The sequence below is a fragment of the Panthera tigris genome, chromosome A1, assembly GCF_018350195.1.
Source record: "Panthera tigris isolate Pti1 chromosome A1, P.tigris_Pti1_mat1.1, whole genome shotgun sequence".
In the NCBI taxonomy this organism is placed as follows: Eukaryota; Metazoa; Chordata; class Mammalia; order Carnivora; family Felidae; genus Panthera; species Panthera tigris.
The window spans coordinates 194,466,988-194,484,799 of record NC_056660.1 but is presented as its reverse complement, the minus strand read 5'-3'; the positions used below and the strand labels follow the sequence as shown (position 1 = coordinate 194,484,799).

Here is a 17,812-nt window from a genome sequence, read left to right as displayed (position 1 = left end):
ACAATGACAAGGGGCAGTGGTGTTAGTTAGCTGTGCACTGTGGGTCCCTGGGGAACCCTCCCGAGGCCACAGTTTCCTCAGCCAGAAGATAGATGTGCAGGGTACCAGGTTGCGAAGATTTCTTTCAAGTCGAAACTTCTGTGATTTGGCACAGGTGCTTTGAGCCTGATTTGAAATTTCTACCAAAATACTGCTCAAAAAAAAAAAAAAAAGTTAATGTAGAAACATTTCAAGAATGTCTAGATTGAAGAAGAAATTCCAAATATCCCACTGACTTAAAATAATTTTTTTTTGCATTTTATTTTCTGTGTTCATCCTCATAGGTGCTTTTAAAAATAGTTGCAATCATAGTATACACAGGAAACTTTGTCTTTTGCTTTTTATTTGATATTATGTCATGAATATGCGTATCCTTCATAAATATTTTCATGACCATATAATATTCTATTACATTAGTGGATCATATTTACTAAACTACTCCTTTGGTGTTGGACATGTAAGTTGTTTTCCTTGCTTTTGTATTTTTTTAAAGTTTATACTCCCCCTAAATGAAATGACATATTGTGTCCAAGGCTGGTATTAATTTTAAAGGTACATTTCTAGACATTCAGAGTAACACAGGTGGGTTGCACCAGCATTGATCACAACGAAACAGCAGGAAGAGCTTCCAGACATAGGGCTGGCTGTAGGTGTCCAGCATAGTTCTGTAAGTGTGTGTTCTCTAAAGTGCTTTCTCTTCTCTTGTGCACACGTCAGCTCTTTCGGTTGCCAGTCTAAAACCACAGGCTCCAGAATCCCAGTCAGTTCCATCTCTGAACATGGTCGTTTGCCCCCTGGTGCTTCAGCAGTCAAAAGGTCACATTTTTAGTGTCTCTTAACCCAAAGGGAACATGTTTTGTAATACCGTTGGAGCCCTCTTGACTAATCACGTGGACTAGCTGAGTTGTCCTCAGTCCCCCATTTCTGCACATGCCACAGCCAAGCTGCTGCAGAGGGCGCTGCCTTGCTGTTTGGGAGTGCGCTGTGGGAGTGTTCTTCTTTGTATGGGGTGTGCTTGTGGGGGAGCAGGGAGAGAGTAGGGAGAGGATATTCCTGGTTGGCTGCTTTGAGATCTCTACCTTCTGGAGTTTCTCTTTCTAGAGGGCTTTAACTCCGAGTAAAGACATTTAGTGCTAGAAGAGGTTTTGGTTACTCCCACATCTTTCCTAAGTACATGATTCCCATGTCTGGAATTAGCTGAAGCTGGCTGGCCGCATTTTGCATGATGGCAAAACAGGCACCCCTGCAGTTGAGCCCTTGGGGCTATTTGTGCTAATTTGGTTGGGTCCTCTTGTCTTCCCCTTCCCCCTGCATTATCAGTGCGAGGCTTACTGTTCTTGCCTTCTCCCCACCCCCCTCATTATCTTTCTCCAATGTCAGGCTTTATTTGGGGTTCGCTTGTGGTATCTGGTCCAGCTAGAATAGCCCTGTGATCCTGGCCTTAAGAGAAAAGTTTTGCCACTTTAAAAAAATCTCTATTTAGAGATATTTTTGTTAGGCGCCCTTATTGTGTATATCCTTTGTAGCAAATACAAGGGCAAGTTTTTAGATTGCTTTTAAAATGTCACGATGAAGTGGAACATCTCTGTCTAATCTGAGAAAAGATTCTAATCGCAGGAGCTTGTGTCACTGTTTCCACCTAATGCTTATCATAGAATAGAGCACATCTGACCTCACTTAAGTCCAATCACGACGTACCATATGTCCCCCAGGTTAACGTGAGAGAGGAAGAGGGGATGTCAGACTCAGAGCTGGGAGGGTGCAGGCAGGTCATCTGACTTCTTTCCTCCTCGGGCTTATTGTCTCTGATAAAGGACACCCTTCTCTTCAGTGGGGTGGAGCATCCATGGAGATCAGGGGCTGGCACCGGAAGAATAACTCACACTCCCTTTAACGGCACAAAACCAGGCAGGCTGGAAGCTGTGTTTAGGGCATACCCATCTGTTCTAGAAGAGGAATCCCATTGCTCTGCTGTGCCACAGTCGAGCAGGACATGGTGCTTCCCACTTGACAGTGAGTTGAAGGATCCCACAACACACTCCTAAGTGACTAAACCTGCTTTGTACAGTTCCTTAAGATGTCAGAGGTGGGTGAGACTTCAGTCCTCATCCAGGGCTCGTATGGTCACCTAACCTCGTGGGTGAACGAGCTGAGGCTCCAAATGGTGAACCCGTTCATGCTGGGACCGGTGATTGTATTAACTCACATTTCATTTATTGTGCACTTGAGTTCTGAGTGCTCTGAGATCTCGATGTGAAACGGTCTCATGTGACCACTCCTATTTAGTGGTAGGTTAAGTAGCTGGCTGGTTAGTGGTGGAGCTGGGATTGGAGTCCAGGTTCTGAGTCCAGAGCCTGCACTCTCAACCACGTTCCTTTACCAGCCTCTCCCGGGGCTCAGATCTGATTGCTGCCCCAGTGCTATTGCCACCGCACCCCTCACCCACATTGGAACCGTGGGAGCCGTCACTGTGAGGTTGACATTAGGCAGATGTAGATGCAGACCCCAGAGAGGGGAAGGGAACACACGGCACAGACCACACGGCAGATCAATTCTCGTTGAGCGCTAAGTTGTCCATAATGAGAACGCCATTTTGGCATCAGGTTACAATTTAGTCTTTTTTTTTTTTTTAACGTTTATTTATTAAGAGACAGAGGGAGACTGAGCATGAGCAGGGGAGGGGCAGAGAGAGAAGGAAACACAGAATCTGAAGCAGGCTCCGGGCTCTGAGCGGTCAGCACAGTGCCCAAGGCGGGGCTCAAACTCGCAAACCGCGAGATCATGACCTGAGCCAAAGTCGGACGCTTAACTGACTGAGCCACCCAGGCGCCCTAGTTTACAATTTAGTTTTATCCTTCCTCCAAATTCAACCCTGAAGATTTGAGGGATATCACCAACTCTATATAGAAATAGCTAAGGGCTGAAACATACTGTTTTTAACTTGCAGTGCAAGTTAAAAGCCTACACTTTTTATGGGCTTCCTGAAGGCTTCAGAACAGCGAGGGTGTTGATGGATAATTGCCATTACGGTTGAACACTAGAATAAGGAAAGAGGAAGGGATTGCCTCAGGGCTATAAAACGATGACAGAAGCAGATCTGAGGCTCAGTATCCTTGTGCCCCCTTTTGTTATCAGGCTTCAAAACACTTGTCTTACTTCCTTTGCAAAGCAGAGAGAGGTCAGGGCTGACTGTATACCGGTTCTCTGCTAAATGATTGCAGTGCGTCCCTGGGAAAGTTAGCCCGGCACCTGACTCCCCCAGTTCTTCACAGACAGGCTCTTTGTGTGATCAGCCAGCACCCCTGTTCTTCCTCCTGCAGGTGTCGTTCTGTATGTTCTTAATTGTCAGGTGTGTGACGTGACCAGACACTTGAGGGCCTGCATTCTGTCCCTTCCTATCATTGAATCTGCCTGGGGACAGTAACCATGTTGTGAAGTTACATACCCATGGACCCGAGGCAGATTCTGCCAACGAGTGGCTGCCTCGCAGTGCTGTCTATCAGACGCTAGATGTTCTGCCGCGAGGGGAGTATTCTGGGTCTGTGCTGTCCAGGACGGTAGCCATTAGGCACAGGCAACTGTTAAGTCCTTGAAATATGGCCGCTGTGAATGAGGAACTGGATTTGTTTAAGTTGACATCGCTTCAGAGGAAGTGTGAGATGGGAGACGTGTACCTGTCCCTCTCCTGGTAAGCCCCCATCCCACGTCGCCTCCTCTCTTGCTACAGGGAGTGCTATTCCAGCTTAAAAGCAAGTGCGTCTCACAAAACCTGGTTTCTACATGCAACCCAGTCCATTTGTCTGTAGCTTAGCCAAAGATAAACAGTAATCGATGCAGACAGCCCCATCTGAGGAGTAAAATTGATCCGAGGGTAAAATGGGGTGCATCGGCCTGAGGTGTCTGTCTGGCAGTCTCACCACTGTGATGCCTTCCTCAGAACGACTCGGCTACACTACTTTGTGAGATGAAGGGGGAACTGAACCCCCCCCCCCCCCGCCATGTAAGATGTGACTCTTAGGAGCCAGTGAGGTCAGGGATGTGCTCTGGAGCACGGTCTCCATGCTGGGGACCTCCGGTTGGAGCCTGCCGTGGGGAAGACAGTAATGAGTCAGTAATGCAGTTGCATGGGCAGCAACATATATAGTAGAATGATGCTCTGAACTCTAGCGTGAGCCTCTTGTACCCCAGGCCTTTTGTGAGGTGCCTGTGCAACCCCGTTGGGCCATCAGGGTATCTCTGTGACATAGGAGCCATTTGTATCCTCATTTGCCAACAAGAAAACCAGGGAATAGAAAGGAGCGGTAACATCCCCCCCCCCCCCCCCCCCCCCCCCCCGTCACTGATGCCAGAGCCTGCAGTCCTCGGGGCACTTGTGGAGCAGTGGCCTTCACGCCCGCCTCGCCCCCGGCGGAAAGCTGAGTCAGATGAGAATGGCGGGCTCAGCGGGCGCTGGAGTAAGTGTGGTCGGCGAGGCCTCCTCCCCCTGGTGTGACAGCAGCACCGTCATTGCCCCGGGGTGGAAGCTGACGGGGTTTCCTAAGGTGGCCTGCGGTTGGTTCTTCGTCACTTCTGCCTGGTGTGGGAGCCACGGGCGCGAGGCCATCGTGTGGGGCCTTGCCCCTCAGGTGAGCCTGCACGCTGAGCTACATCTACTTTCCCTGTAGGAAAATGCTCTGTGAGACGGGGTTTATTCTGATAGCATTCCAGAAGGATGGCTCCCCCCCCCCCCCATTCTGTTTCTTGTCAGTTAAGTGAAATGTTTGTGGGGGAGGTACCCTCGGCAGAAGAAAATGACCAGTCGCACAGAAACAGTCCGCCTCCCTCCTCTGGTAGGGACCAGGCTGCCCAGGAGTGTAATTTGGTTCCTTTGCTTCGGAAAGATGGAGGTCGTATGCTGTAGCGGGAAAAGCTGAAAGCCAGGAGATCTGGGTTCCAGTCCCAGCCTTGCAGTGAGACCCAGGTTGTGCCACACCTGTGGCCATTTGTGTTCTCATCTGTGCAAAGCGACACTGGATGGGACAATGTCTAAGTTTCTGCGGAGCTCTCCATTCTGGAAGAAGGACTCGTGCTAAATTTGCTCAGCAGTGAGGAGGTCTCTCCCGGCTCTGGGCAGTCCTGAGCAGGCGTGTCCTCTCTCTCCTGCAGGCGTCTTGGCCATCCTCATCCCCCGCCTGGACCTGGTCATCTCCCTGGTGGGGTCCGTGAGCAGCAGCGCCCTGGCCCTCATCATCCCGCCCCTTCTGGAGATCACCACCTACTACTCGGAGGGCATGAGCCCCATCACCATCGCCAAGGACGCCCTGATCAGCATCCTGGGCTTCGTGGGCTTTGTGGTGGGGACGTATGAGGCCCTCTACGAGCTGATCCAGCCAAGCAGTGCTCCTGTCTTCATCAACTCCACCAGTGCCTTTGTATAGCGATCTGCCCGCCCCGCCCCTGTGTGTTCCCCAGCCCCTGGCCCCAGAGCCTCAGATAGGGTCCGGGCTCTGGGGAAAGGCGAGGTTGCTGTCCAGGAGCCCCTCTACCTGGCAGCTGGGTGCCCTGGGCCAGTAGGGCTGGGGGCACAGGAGAGAGTGGGTAGCAGATATGCAGAGGCCCCTCTTAGTGGCAGGGCCACCCCTGTTCATTTGTACTTACATTAACCCAGAACTTTGCAACTCTTTTCCCTCATCCTGTCTCCTCCCTTACCTGCCTCCCTCCTTCTGACCCACCTCACCCAATTATTCCTGTTGCACAGCTCACTTTATTTAAAAATCTTAGCATCCCCCACCTCCTGTTTTCTCCTTTCCAGGCCCAGGCCTGGATTAAATGAGTGGGAAGGCTGGGCCTCTCTCTTTCTCATACCTCTCCCAGATATTTTACCTCAGTTTCCTCCAACCTGTTCAAGTCTCCAGGAGGTGCCTGGACCTACCTAGTAGTTAAAAACCAGCCTTCCAGAGCTGGAGCTTTTAATCTTTACTCTCTCTGCCTGTGACCCTTGGCAACACCTCCTCCAAATTCCTCGTGTGGGTCACAGTGTTGTATTCTTAGATGCTTTAGCTTCCGAAAGATATCAAGTCCTGCCTAAATTGAAAATATTTATATTTTATTTAAAATTAGCTTCTGTTTTTAGATTGTCTCTAGATCTGGGGTTATTGTGGATTGTTTCTTCCTCAGTAAGCTTTTACTAGGTTTCTCCTGCTGAAAAGAAACTTGCTCTAGGAAATGTGTGCTGAGGTCCTCAGCACCCTTGTCTGAGTACCCCAGAGGTTTTAATCAGGATCATTTTCACGTGTACCTCTGTGGGGAGGTATGGACTTTGCCTCCCACTGACCAGCCTGGTTTCATATTGAGAAGACACGCAGGACTCAGGATATGTTTGCCAGTGCACTGGGCCGAGGAAGGATGGCCGAGTGGGATGTGCTGCTTTCCGCAGGAGGCTTATACAATGGTCGCGTCGTGCGCTGAGGCCTGTTTTTCAGCCTCGGCCCCCGACGGGCACATGGCACGCTAGCGTTCAGTTGCCAGCACGTCGGGAGGACACCCACACTTCGCCGTGGATGAGAAGACGGGGCCAGTGAGCACAGAGCGTGAAGTTCAGTTCACAGAATTAAGAAGCAGCTGGTCTGACACTACACGTGGTGCTTGGTTGTTTACAATCAACGGGGGACAGGCGGGAAGCAGCTCCCCACCCCCGGGCTGCCTCCACGACCTGGACTTCTTCTAAAGGGAACCACTCGGTAGGGACTTCGGTCCCGTATGTTTTAAACACTAATCCTGACCCCGTCCCTCCCCCTGCATGCCTCCCTGAGTGTCAGAAATAGCCTCGGTGTTGGCTCACCTCAAGGCCAGCCTTCAGATTTGGGAACAAACTGTGGAGAAAGCAGAGAAAGGTTCGTGGCCTTGCTTTTGGCTGCCTTTTCTCCCCCCTGTTGGTGTGAGAAGTATTTCAGAAGGCATTCATTAAGTCTCTATCCCCTGAGCTGTGTGTGTGTGTGTGTGTGTGTGTGTGTTCATGTGTGTGCAATAGGGTCCTGCTGTCCTCCTCTCCTGTCACCAGGCCGTTTCTGACCTGGAGACACAGTTCGCCCTGAAAGTTGGAGAGCATCGTAGCTTCATCAGGGTCCTGTTTGTTTGTGTTTCCCCAAAGCTTGTAAGGGCTCTGACCGCCCCCGCCCCCGCCCCCAGCCTGGCTTTTTCTCTGTCTTCTGTTCCAAAGCCAAATTCTCATTGCAATGACTCCCAGCCTACTAATAATTTATGAACTTTAGGGAGATGGGATCACTTGTGACTTGGTCTCCCTTAGGAGAATGACGGTTTTCACCCACCCTTTCTGTGGTCACCAGTAGGTGCTTATGGGACTCAGATTCTAGCTGAAGGGGGCAGCGGCCCTGCCCTGTGAAACCTCAGGCGCAGAAGGTACCAAAGTGGGTTCAAGAGTTGCGCTCATCTGTTTGCAAGCCCTGGGCTCCAGCCGTCTTTCCACGGCAGTCCTGAGAGTTGTTTTCAGTGAGAAGGCACATGCCAGAAGAAGGGAATCAGATGTGTGTCCTGCCCACAGCCTCTGTGCTGGAGGCCTCTGTAACTCAGGGAGCTGCTAGAGGCCATCCTGTCCGGTGGGTAGCAAGACTTGACCTGAGGACTGGGTGGCACAAAACAGTGGTCCTCTGGTCCCAGGTCTTAGCAAAATGCAGACTACTGTTTCAGGGTCCCTGGCCTAGAAAACGTGTGTGGGAGAGACGGCACCACTAGCTTTGGGGCTTCTGGAAGCTAATTTGGCACAGCCTTGTCCCCGTTTGATCTTTTTCCTGTGCTCCTGCTGCTTCAGAAGAGCCAGGCAAGGGGGGCCCTGTCCATGGGCCTTTCCGGTTGTGAGGTTGTCAAGTAAAGGGTCAGCCAGAAGATGGAGGGTAGGGGGAAGCAGCCCTCTGGGCCAGCTCAGGATAGCTTGCTCTTCTGCCCACGAGGCTTCTGCAGTCAGGGGGCCTTCCCTTTCTATCCATGGCTCATCAGGAACCAGCTGCCCAGCCTCTCCCTGTGCCCTGCTCTGGCCCCTGGTGAAGCAGGCCCAGCATACACAGAAGTCTGATTAGGGGCAACGAGGCTCTCGAGTGTGAGGCTGCATCTGCCGGGCCAAAGGCAAACCGTGGGATTCTCAGGCCGATACTGTTAGGCTCTGTGCCCCTCCCCCAGCCACCCCAAGTGCAGCCTCAGATTTCCAGTAACCCTGAGGTGGCTTCTCAGAGACCCTTGTTTTGTTTTTGTTTTTGTTTGCAAACGCTGCTCTTGGCAGGTTTCCAACTCTCTGTCAGCAGCGTACCTCCCCTCAAATGGCTGGGAAGAGCATGATGTGTCATCTTGTGTGTAGTTTTCTGGAAGTTGTCAGCATTCACAAGTGTCATTATTTGTATATTGTGCTGCTGTCTGGCTGCTAGGAGCCCTTCGTCTGCACAAACCCGGGCCAGATGCGTATGAATGTGTGGCGTATCTTAGCTCAGAACCTGCAGCTTCCGCCCTCCCTCTCTGCCACTCACCTCTCTGGCCGGATTCATTGGCTGGTGCTCACTGCTCACTCTACCCCCATGAAAGGTACAAGCTGCAGTTTATTCACTTGTCTTCAAGTGATGATCCCAGAAAGGAACATGGGGAAATCTTCCCTCCGTCCCCATTCTCCTGGCTTACTTTTTTCTTCCCAAACGTCTCCCTTCCTGAATTGTAGAATATCTACTCTGTATAACACTACGTATTCACCTCATGTTTTTTGGAAGTGCAAAATCTCAATTTGTGTCTGTTTACAGCTCTCTCTATTCACTGCTCACAGCAAAGGGGTCTGTATCAGTGGCTTGTATTTCGCAGCCGATCAGATGTTAAGGCGAGCCCCCAGCATCGGCCCCGGTCAGAACCCGACGCCACTTCCTGACAGCGGAGACACGTGGTACAAGTCGCGTGACCTCGTGATTAGGGAGTCGGCTCCAAGTCTGCCTTAGAATTAAATTTTCCAAAGTACGTTACAAATCTCCAAGACCGTTAGGGGAAAAGGAGAGGGTGTGGCTTGTCTTTGAAATCATGGTCAATACTTTTAGACAATTTAATTAGTCCTGCTGGTTGCAGGGCTGTTTGCTCCGACAGCATCGGCTTGTGGTATTTCTTCCCTGTTCTTTGTACCACCGGGTCATTATCTGGCCGGGGTATGTAAGTGGTGCTGATATGTGGTCACCAGAACGGGGGCGCGGGGAAACGAGGGTTGAGGGTGCCTGCTGTAAGCCGTGTTCTTTTGTTGAAATCAAGGCGATGCTGGGGAAGCTGTTTTTAGCGAACAATGAATTTATGTGACTCTCTTGTAAACCATGTCGATGAATGTGCAAATAAGACGAATATGAAAAACTGCCATCCAACAGGTGTTGGTAACCAGACGGTACCGTGTATATTATACCGCGTATGTGCCTACGTGGGTGTCATTTCTCACAGGGTATGTGTAGAGAGGTAGATCATGCAGGAGCTCACAGAAGAATTTGTTTTGGGTTCTGCACTTGGATCATGTGTTAAACTTTTCCTTCCTCAATAAATGAATTTTATTTTTTATTTTTGAGAGGTTGCAGTCTGCATCTTTGTTTTTGCCTTTTTGTTTTGTTTTGTTTTTTTGTAGTATCACTCAGATCTCTTTACTAGATCTTGCGAGGTTGAAATGTTTTTAGTTGCTGTCCCAGAGCTCCTCTGGGAGAGCAGTACAAACAGTAGGACTACCTGTGGAATTGAGCGTTCCCAAGAAAGGGGCCAGGTAGGTATTTTTCTGTCAGACAGTCCTGCCCTTCCTTAGTCTGCTCCTGCTTTTATTGAAAACTTGAGTAGAAACTCTCAACCCTCTCTGTGTATATCAGACGACCGTACTTGACATGTATGATGGGTAGTTTCACGTGTTAACGTGGCTGGGCTATGACGTTGAGTAACCCAGTTATTCAATCAAACACTAACCTCACTGTTGCTCTGAAGCTATTTCGTAGACGTGGTTGATGTTGATAATCAGTTGCCTTTGAATACAAGTTTATCCTTAAAGTGTGGGTGGGCCTCCTCCAATCAGTTGAAGGGCCTTAAGAGGAAAGTCGAGGTTTCAGTGAGGAAGAAGTTCTGCTGCAAGACTACAGCGTCAGCTCCTGTCAGGACGGCCAGCCTGCCAGCTTGCCCTGTGAATTTTGGACTTGCCAGCCCTCACAGTCGCATAAACCAATTCCTTGAGATCCCACCCCCTCCATGTAGGTGTATATGTTTAATGCAGGGAGACAGATTTCAGGACAGTGGAAGAGAGGACTTCCTTTCCCCTTTTGTGACAGTAGGAGGGCAGACAAGACCGTCTGAGCTGCCTCTTTAGGGGATCAGAAAACCAATCTTGGGCAGCTACTGAATTAGACTCATTCAAAAACAGAGCCCCCGAGGCACAGTATTGAAGTATATAGCACTTATAGACAGAGGAAGGCAGGGAATGGATTCTGACTACTTTCCGTTATCAATATTATTTCTGGAACTGGGGGGTCAAAGGGATTCAGTGACTGTTCCAAGCCATCAGCCAGTGGCAGAATTAGGACACATACGCAAGCACGGAGATTCCAGAACCCAAGCGCTTCCCCAAGGCACTGGCTATCTCCCCCTCTTTGTTACAGCCTCAGGAGGGAGGCCCACCTTTAGGGATTATGGCGAGAGTTAGAGAGAATGTTCTAAACTGCCTGGCATGGAAGCTTATGAAGCATTTTCTGAAATACCAGTCGAATGGAAGCAAAGCAAGACTCAGAAGCAGTTTTAGTTGTTTTGTGGGTTTGCATCTGTTCTTTAGTCCTGTCTTGCTCACGTTGTGGAGAGCATTCAAAACTTTTTAGGTTTTCCACCTCTTCACATTTTTGGTCCTGCTCACGTTCACACTTAATGGTTGTAATCCCTCCTTCCAGATAACAAAGACCCTCAAGGGAAGCCCACTGTACTGCTAGAGGCATAAATTGAGTGACAGTGGACTGAATTTGGACCCTAAACTTGGGACTCTTGGCTAAGTAGGCTTGCTTCCTCAGACTCTGCCTGTTGCAGACATACGCAAGAAACTATCCTTAACTGGTGCACTTTACTAGACCCTTGGTCATTGGTCTCCCCCCATTTTGGGGGAAAAAAATTGGAGTATAGTCTACATGTAATAAAATTCACCTGTTTCTTAAGTGTACAGTTTGATGAGTTTTGACAAATGCATGCCATCATTTGACCACCATTTCAGTCAAGATGTGGAATGTTTGCTTTACCCTGAGAAGTTCCCTTGCAGTCAGTCCCATCCCCATGCCACTGGACTCCTTGGCAACAACCGACCTGACTTCTCGGTCTCTAGTTTCGCCTTTTCTAGAATGTCGTCTAAAGGGAACCATTAAGTATGTAGTCCTTTATGTCTGGCTTCCTTCACTTAGCAAAATGCTTTCTATATTCATCTACATCATTCCACGTATCAGTAGTTTGTTTCTCTTTATTGCTGAATAATATTTCATTGTATGGACGAACCATAATTTGTTTATTGCCAGTTGTCGGATGTTTGGGTTGCTTCCAGTTTTGGGCCATTACGAATAAAGCTGCTACAAATATTCGTGTGCAAACCTTTGTGTAGATACATGTTTTCATTTCTCTTGGGTAAATGCCTAGGAGTGGAATTGTGGGTTTGGATGGTAAGTGTACATTAACTGTATAAGAAATTGGAAAATCGTTTTTCCAGAGTGACTCTGCTATTTTGGATTCCTCCCAACAATTTATAAAAGCTCCAGTTGCTCCAACACTTCATATTGTGGTCTTTTAAATTTTGGCCATCTTAATGGGGATGTCGTAGACCCTCTTTGTGGTGTTGGTATGCCTTTGCCTAATGACTAGTGATGTCCTGCACTTTTCCTTGCTTAGTTGCCATTGATCTGTCTTCTTTAGTGACGTATTTAAGGATTTAGTCTTCTTAAAAATTTTAAAGTTTTTTTGTTTTGAATTAACTATGGATTCACGGGTGCGAAGAAATGTATGGGGGGGGATCCAGTGCAGGGGGATCCCTTCTTCCGGTCTCCCCCAGTGTTGACATCTTGTATCGCTGTAGTACATGATCAAGACCAGGAAATTGACATTGGCACAAAACATACAGCTCGTTCAGATTTCTCCAGTCACATACACACTCATTTGTGTGTGTGTTGGGGGGGGGGGGTGGAAGATTCTTGGCTATGCCATTACGACAAGACTCCAACACACTGCCCCCGTGCACCCACACTCGCCTCCTGCGCTCCCCCACATCCCTCACCCTGGGCAACTGCTAATCTGTTCTTATCTCTGTCACTATGTGATTTCACAAATGTTACATAAATTGAATTACACAGTATGCACCCTTCTGAGACTGGCTTCTTTCACTCAGTAAAATTTCTTTGACGACCATTCAAGTCGTTACCTATTTTAATAGTTTGCCTTTTTTTATTGCTACGTTGTACTCCATGGTATGGACGTACCACACTTTGTTCAACCACTCACCCAGGGAAGGAAATCTGCATTGTTTCCAGGTCTGGCTATTACAGATAATGCTGCTGTGAATATTCATTCATGTACACGTTTCTGCATGAAAACAAGTTTTCATTTCCATGGGATAGAAATCCAAGAGTACAATTGCTGAGTTGTATGTAAGCCCATCTTTAGTTTTAAAAGGAACTTCCAAACCACTTTCCAGAGTGGCTGTACCATTTTACATTTCTATCAGCCATGTGTGAGTGTCCCACTTTCTCTGCATCCTTGTCAGCATTTGATGTTATCATTATTTTTTGTTTTAAACCATTCATCAGATCTTATAAATGTTTTGTTAGACGTACACCGAAGTATTTAATTTTCTTGGAGCAATGGAAATGGTAATATGTTTTTAATTTCAATTTCCATGTGTTCATGGGTACTCTATAGAAATGCAATTGATATTTGTTAATTTTGTGTCCTACGACCTGTCTTGACTCACTTAATAGTTCTTTGAGTTTTTGTCTAGATTTCTTGGGATTTTCTGTGTAGACAGGCTCTTTGCATGTAGAGATAGGTGTATTTCCTTTTTTCCTGTTCTGTGTACTTTTTTCCCCCTTATTACTGCAATGGCTAGAACTTCTTGTACTATGTTAAAAGAAAAGAGTGGTGAGAGTAAACATTCTAGGCTTGTCTCTGTACAGAGAGAACATTCATTCAGTCTTTCACCGTGAAGTATGATTTAAACTTTCAGATATTTATAGAAGTTCTCCTCTGTTTCTGTACTGAGATATATATTTTTTTAAAAATCATGAATGGGTGAATTTTGTTAATTTTTTTCTGCATCACTTGATATGATCTTATAATTTTTCTTTTCTCACCTATTGATATGGTGGATAAAACTTATTGATTTTTTTTTAACGTTTATTTATTTTTGAGACAGAGAGAGACAGAGCATGAACGGGGGAGGGTGAGAGAGAGGGAGACACAGAATCTGAAACAGGCTCCAGGCTCTGAGCTGTCAGCACAGAGCTTGACGCGGGGCTCGAACCCACGGACTGCGAGATCATGACCTGAGCTGAAGTCGGCTGCTTAACCCACTGAGCCACCCAGGCGCCCCAAATTTATTGATTTTTCAATATTGAACCAGCCTTGGTTACCTAGAGTAAATCCTACTTAGTCATGGTATATCATTCTTTGTAGATACTGTCAGATTATCTGTTATTTTGGACTCACCCTGATATTTAGTCTGACAAATGTAGACTCCAGAATAGTGCCTTTTTGTAAATGAACAAAACCATTTTGCCATAACTGCTGTTCTTGGCATGAGAGGTTTTTGTTTTTTTTTGTTTTTTTTTTTTTTTTTTGTGCCTCAGGCCAGGTTTCCAGCTGCCATAATGCTACATAAAGCCCGCATATGTTTCCTTAGGACAGTTTCTCAACTTCGGTATTATGTATGTTTGGTGGTGAATAATTCTTTGTTGTGGAGAATGTCCTGTTCATTATAGGATGTTGAGCAATATCCCTGGTCTCTAGCCACTAAATGCCAGTTGTGGTGATCCAAAGTGTCTCCGGACATTGCCAGAGGTACTCTTGGGGGGGGGGGGTGGCAGGCGTGGGGACTGGGGGGTTCAAATCATCCCCCTCTCCTATTGAGAACTACTACCTTAATACATTTAGCCCCGTCTTACCCCTAGCTGGGGGAATGGATTTTCTTTTTAATCTGGCCATGGAACAAAGGTAAGTGTGTGGTTATTGGATACTACGAAAAGATCTGACTTTTTAATATTAGTGATAAAATAGCTAACGTCTTTTGAACTTTTACTATGCTAACTACGCTAAGCATCATTATTATCACTTCTAGTACTCCCATCCAGTGAAGGGAGGTGCTGGTAATGTCCCCATTTTTCAGACTGAGGCATGAGAGGTTAAACGACTTAACCAAGATCACACTTTCTAAGTTGTGGAGCCGGGTCTGTGTGGCTCCAAACCTTATACTTCCCGTGAGATCTTCCCTGCCACTCACTCTGTCTCTCAACACCCCTCAGCGGACACAGGACGTTTCCAGGCCCTAGTCTCCCACATTCCGACTTCATCCCACCAGGACTACTCGCCATTGCCCAAATACTTAAAACCTCTAGGCCTGGCTGGCCCTTCTCTCTGTGCTAAATCTGAAGCTCAATTTTAAGGCCCAGTTCGGATGGCTGCTCCTCTTTAGAAGTTTCCCTGGCCGCGTCAGTCAGAATTTATGGTTCCCTCCTCAGCAGAGCAGTAACATCCCTTGTCTGGGTAGCTTCATGTCCACTTATGGCAGACAGTTGTGACTGCTTGGCGACTCCCTAGATCATGAGCTGCCTGAGCAAGGATCAGATCAGGCTAGATCTCCCCGTGCTTGTCTGTGCGGGGCTAATTATGTATCTGGAATTAGCTGGTGACTAATTGGTTTGTGTGGTTTCCTTGAGTAGGGAATACTGCCTGGCCTCCAAAGAGCTGATGTCACTATATTTACTTTTAGTTTTGCATCAATCTAAGCAAGCACTTTCCTTGGTCCGACCCTGGAGATTTGTTGAGGAATCTTGAGAAAATTCTAAATGTCTGTCTTTTCCCAGCTGGATCCTTGAGAAAGTCCCTGCTTTTTACTCAGTGAGACCTCTGGCGCCTCTCCTCAGGACAGAGCTGGCAGAGGCTGCCTGAGGTCTTTGAAAGTCAGTCCTTAGACACTGCAGCGTGGGTGGCTGTCCAGCACTTGGGGCCAGGTGCCCCCACAGGCCGGCATTCACCACTTCACCGTGGGGTACCAGGAAGATGGGCCTGATGTTCCACACTGAACTAGCTATGGGCCTTGGGCAAAGCACTCTGTATCTCAAACCTTTATATCCTGTTTTCTCCCCCTTCTATCTTTTCAAATATCTGTAATTGTCCTTCCAAATGAGAATGGTTTTCCTCCCAAGGCCTTTGGCTCTACCCTTCTTCCACCCCAGATAAGTCCTCCCCACAGGATGTCATGTGTCCCCGCCCCCCCCCCCCCCCCCCCCCGCCACCAGGCCGTGCTCCAATTTCTGGAAGATACATTGGCCTTCATCAACCGCATGTGATGGTACAGTTGTGCAAGCCCGGACTCCCATCACGGCCCTCTGAATGAGCAGGCTCACAACTCCTTTGCTGTTGTCTGGTGAATTCCAGCTGCCCTTCTACCGTGGACATGACTGTGAGTCCTCACTCCCACCCCTCCTGGCTGCCCTCTAGCCCCCACTCAAGGTTGCTGTGGCACTCTTAAGATCTGGCCTCAGAACTGGACGCAGGATCACAGGAGTGGCTTGGGGTTGAACCCCAGGGTTGAGCAGGCCCCACCTCCCAGGATCTGGACACTCGCCTGTTAATACCACTTAGAATAATGTGACTCTCTAGGCCTTGAACTCATTAGACTGAAGCCTCTCAGTCCTCCTTGCTGCTGTCCCTCAATCCCCTGATGTCCCCATGCAGTTTGTTTCATGAACCCAAATGTAAAGCCAAGATCGGGAGTCAGGCAGCCCCATATTGAATCCCGGCCCTGTCACTTGTGAACTGGGTGACCTTACTTTAAGTCACTAATGTAAGTTACAAGCCATTTATGTGTGTCTCCGTTCCTCCGTCTGTGACTGGAGGTGACAGTACTTACCTCATGAGGTTTTTGTGAGGGTTCAATGGGACAAGATATGCCAAGTGCTTTCACAGCACCTGTCCTATAGCAAGTGCCAGTAAGAGGTGGGAATGAAGATGATTATGGTGAACTGTAAAAACGCCCAGCCTGGTAGTCAGGAAATCTGCCTGTCTGCCTTTCTCTGCCACTGTTGTGCTGTGTAAGACTCGGATGGTTGGAACCAGAGCCCCAGTGACTTGAGATGGGAGAATTGCCCTAAAAACCTTCGGGTCTTCCACAGCTCAGTAGGCTGATCTTGATCTCAGAGAGCCCTCTGCTGGTTGGTACATGAAGGTGCAGGCTCAGGAAGACTGGGAAAGAGGGGGCCTGTTCTGGAAAACGGGGCTGTCTGGAGAGAGGCTCCCCCATCCAAGGGGAGAGCAAGTTGTGTTGAAGGGAGATTCCCAGGCTGGGTGCAGACTTGACTGTGGGCCTCACGCCTGTGAAGTTCTACCTGCGGGACCTCAGACAAACCCTTCTCCTCTGTGGGCCTGGGGATGAGGCACATCAGGAATGAAGATACAGTGGATCCGCGCTTCCCAAAGTGGACCCTGGACAGTCATTTAAAAAATCTGAATGTTTATGTGTTTTTGTGTGTTCTAGAAAACAAATACCGACTTTCAAATCCTTTATGCATATATCATTTTGGGGTGAATACAAATGTTTTTTTCAAATCAGAACGCACTGAAAGAAAATTATTAAGTAAACAATGACACAGGTGGTATTCTATTAGGGCAAAAATCATAAAAGTGGTCAGCAAAACAACAGAAGTCTGGGCAACACCGGACTAGCCTGTTTGTGATTTCCTGCACAGCTCTGATAAATTAATCCCGTCTATATACTATCTAGTATTACTTCCTAGCATAGGTTACCATTTATTGTTTATGCTTCTAAAAATTGGAACGCCAATTCATACCTGCCCGAGGCCACGTTGCTCTGTGGCAGAGGGGTTTGGAGCCCAGCCTAGCTGGCCTCAGAGCCACAATGTGCGGTGGTGCCTCCCACGATGTGTCTTCTCTGCCCACCCCACTGCGACCGCAGCGGCAGGGACTGGGCTTTCCAGTCTCAGTGTCACTGCAGGGCCTACGTGGACCACAGTAGCCCGGGACCAGCTGGGCCTCGGGGCGAGCCGTGGAGAAGCAGCCCAGCCATAGACTGGCTCTGGGCACCGGGAGGGCTGGCTCCCCCAGGCCTGTGCTAGAAAGTCCCCTCTCGCCGACCAGTGCTGTGAGGTGCAGAGAGTGTTGGCCGGGGTCAGCAGCCCTCCAGTCTTGTCCTGGGCCTTTCCCCAACCTGCTGACTGGTGGACTTGTTCCCTCACTGCAGGCGGTTGTGTTGGAATTGGCGTTTTTCCCAAGTGTTCAGGGCCCCGCCGCCAGAGGCTTTGATTTTGTTTGGGTTGGGGGCTCACAAATCTACATTTTAGCCATTTCGCTAGGTTTGGGAATCACGGTGCTTGATGACCTCTGGGGTCCCTCCTAGCCCCCAAATTCCATGAACCTCAGCTCAGAAGGGCCCGTAGACCCTTGGCCCTTCCCTTGACCCAGCCCCAAACAGGATAAGTAACACAGAAAAAGAACAGTAAAAAAGATACTTTATTGTTAAAAAAACAACAAATGACCAATGTAA

General features: G+C 48.4%; 1 protein-coding gene across 4 annotated transcripts in view; it reads left to right on the top strand.

Annotated features, from left to right (window-relative positions):
* SLC36A1 (solute carrier family 36 member 1) overlaps positions 1-9,607 on the top strand; it is a 62,675-nt gene extending 53,068 nt beyond the window's left edge. For all 4 annotated transcript variants that reach the window (XM_042993931.1, XM_042993936.1, XM_007093421.3 and 1 more), the window contains exon 11: positions 5,185-9,607. In XM_042993931.1, coding sequence (XP_042849865.1) covers positions 5,185-5,456 — 272 coding nt within the window. In that variant the 3' untranslated portion in view covers positions 5,457-9,607. The remainder of the gene's footprint in view (positions 1-5,184) is intronic.
* Positions 9,608-17,812: the final 8,205 nt, after the last annotated feature.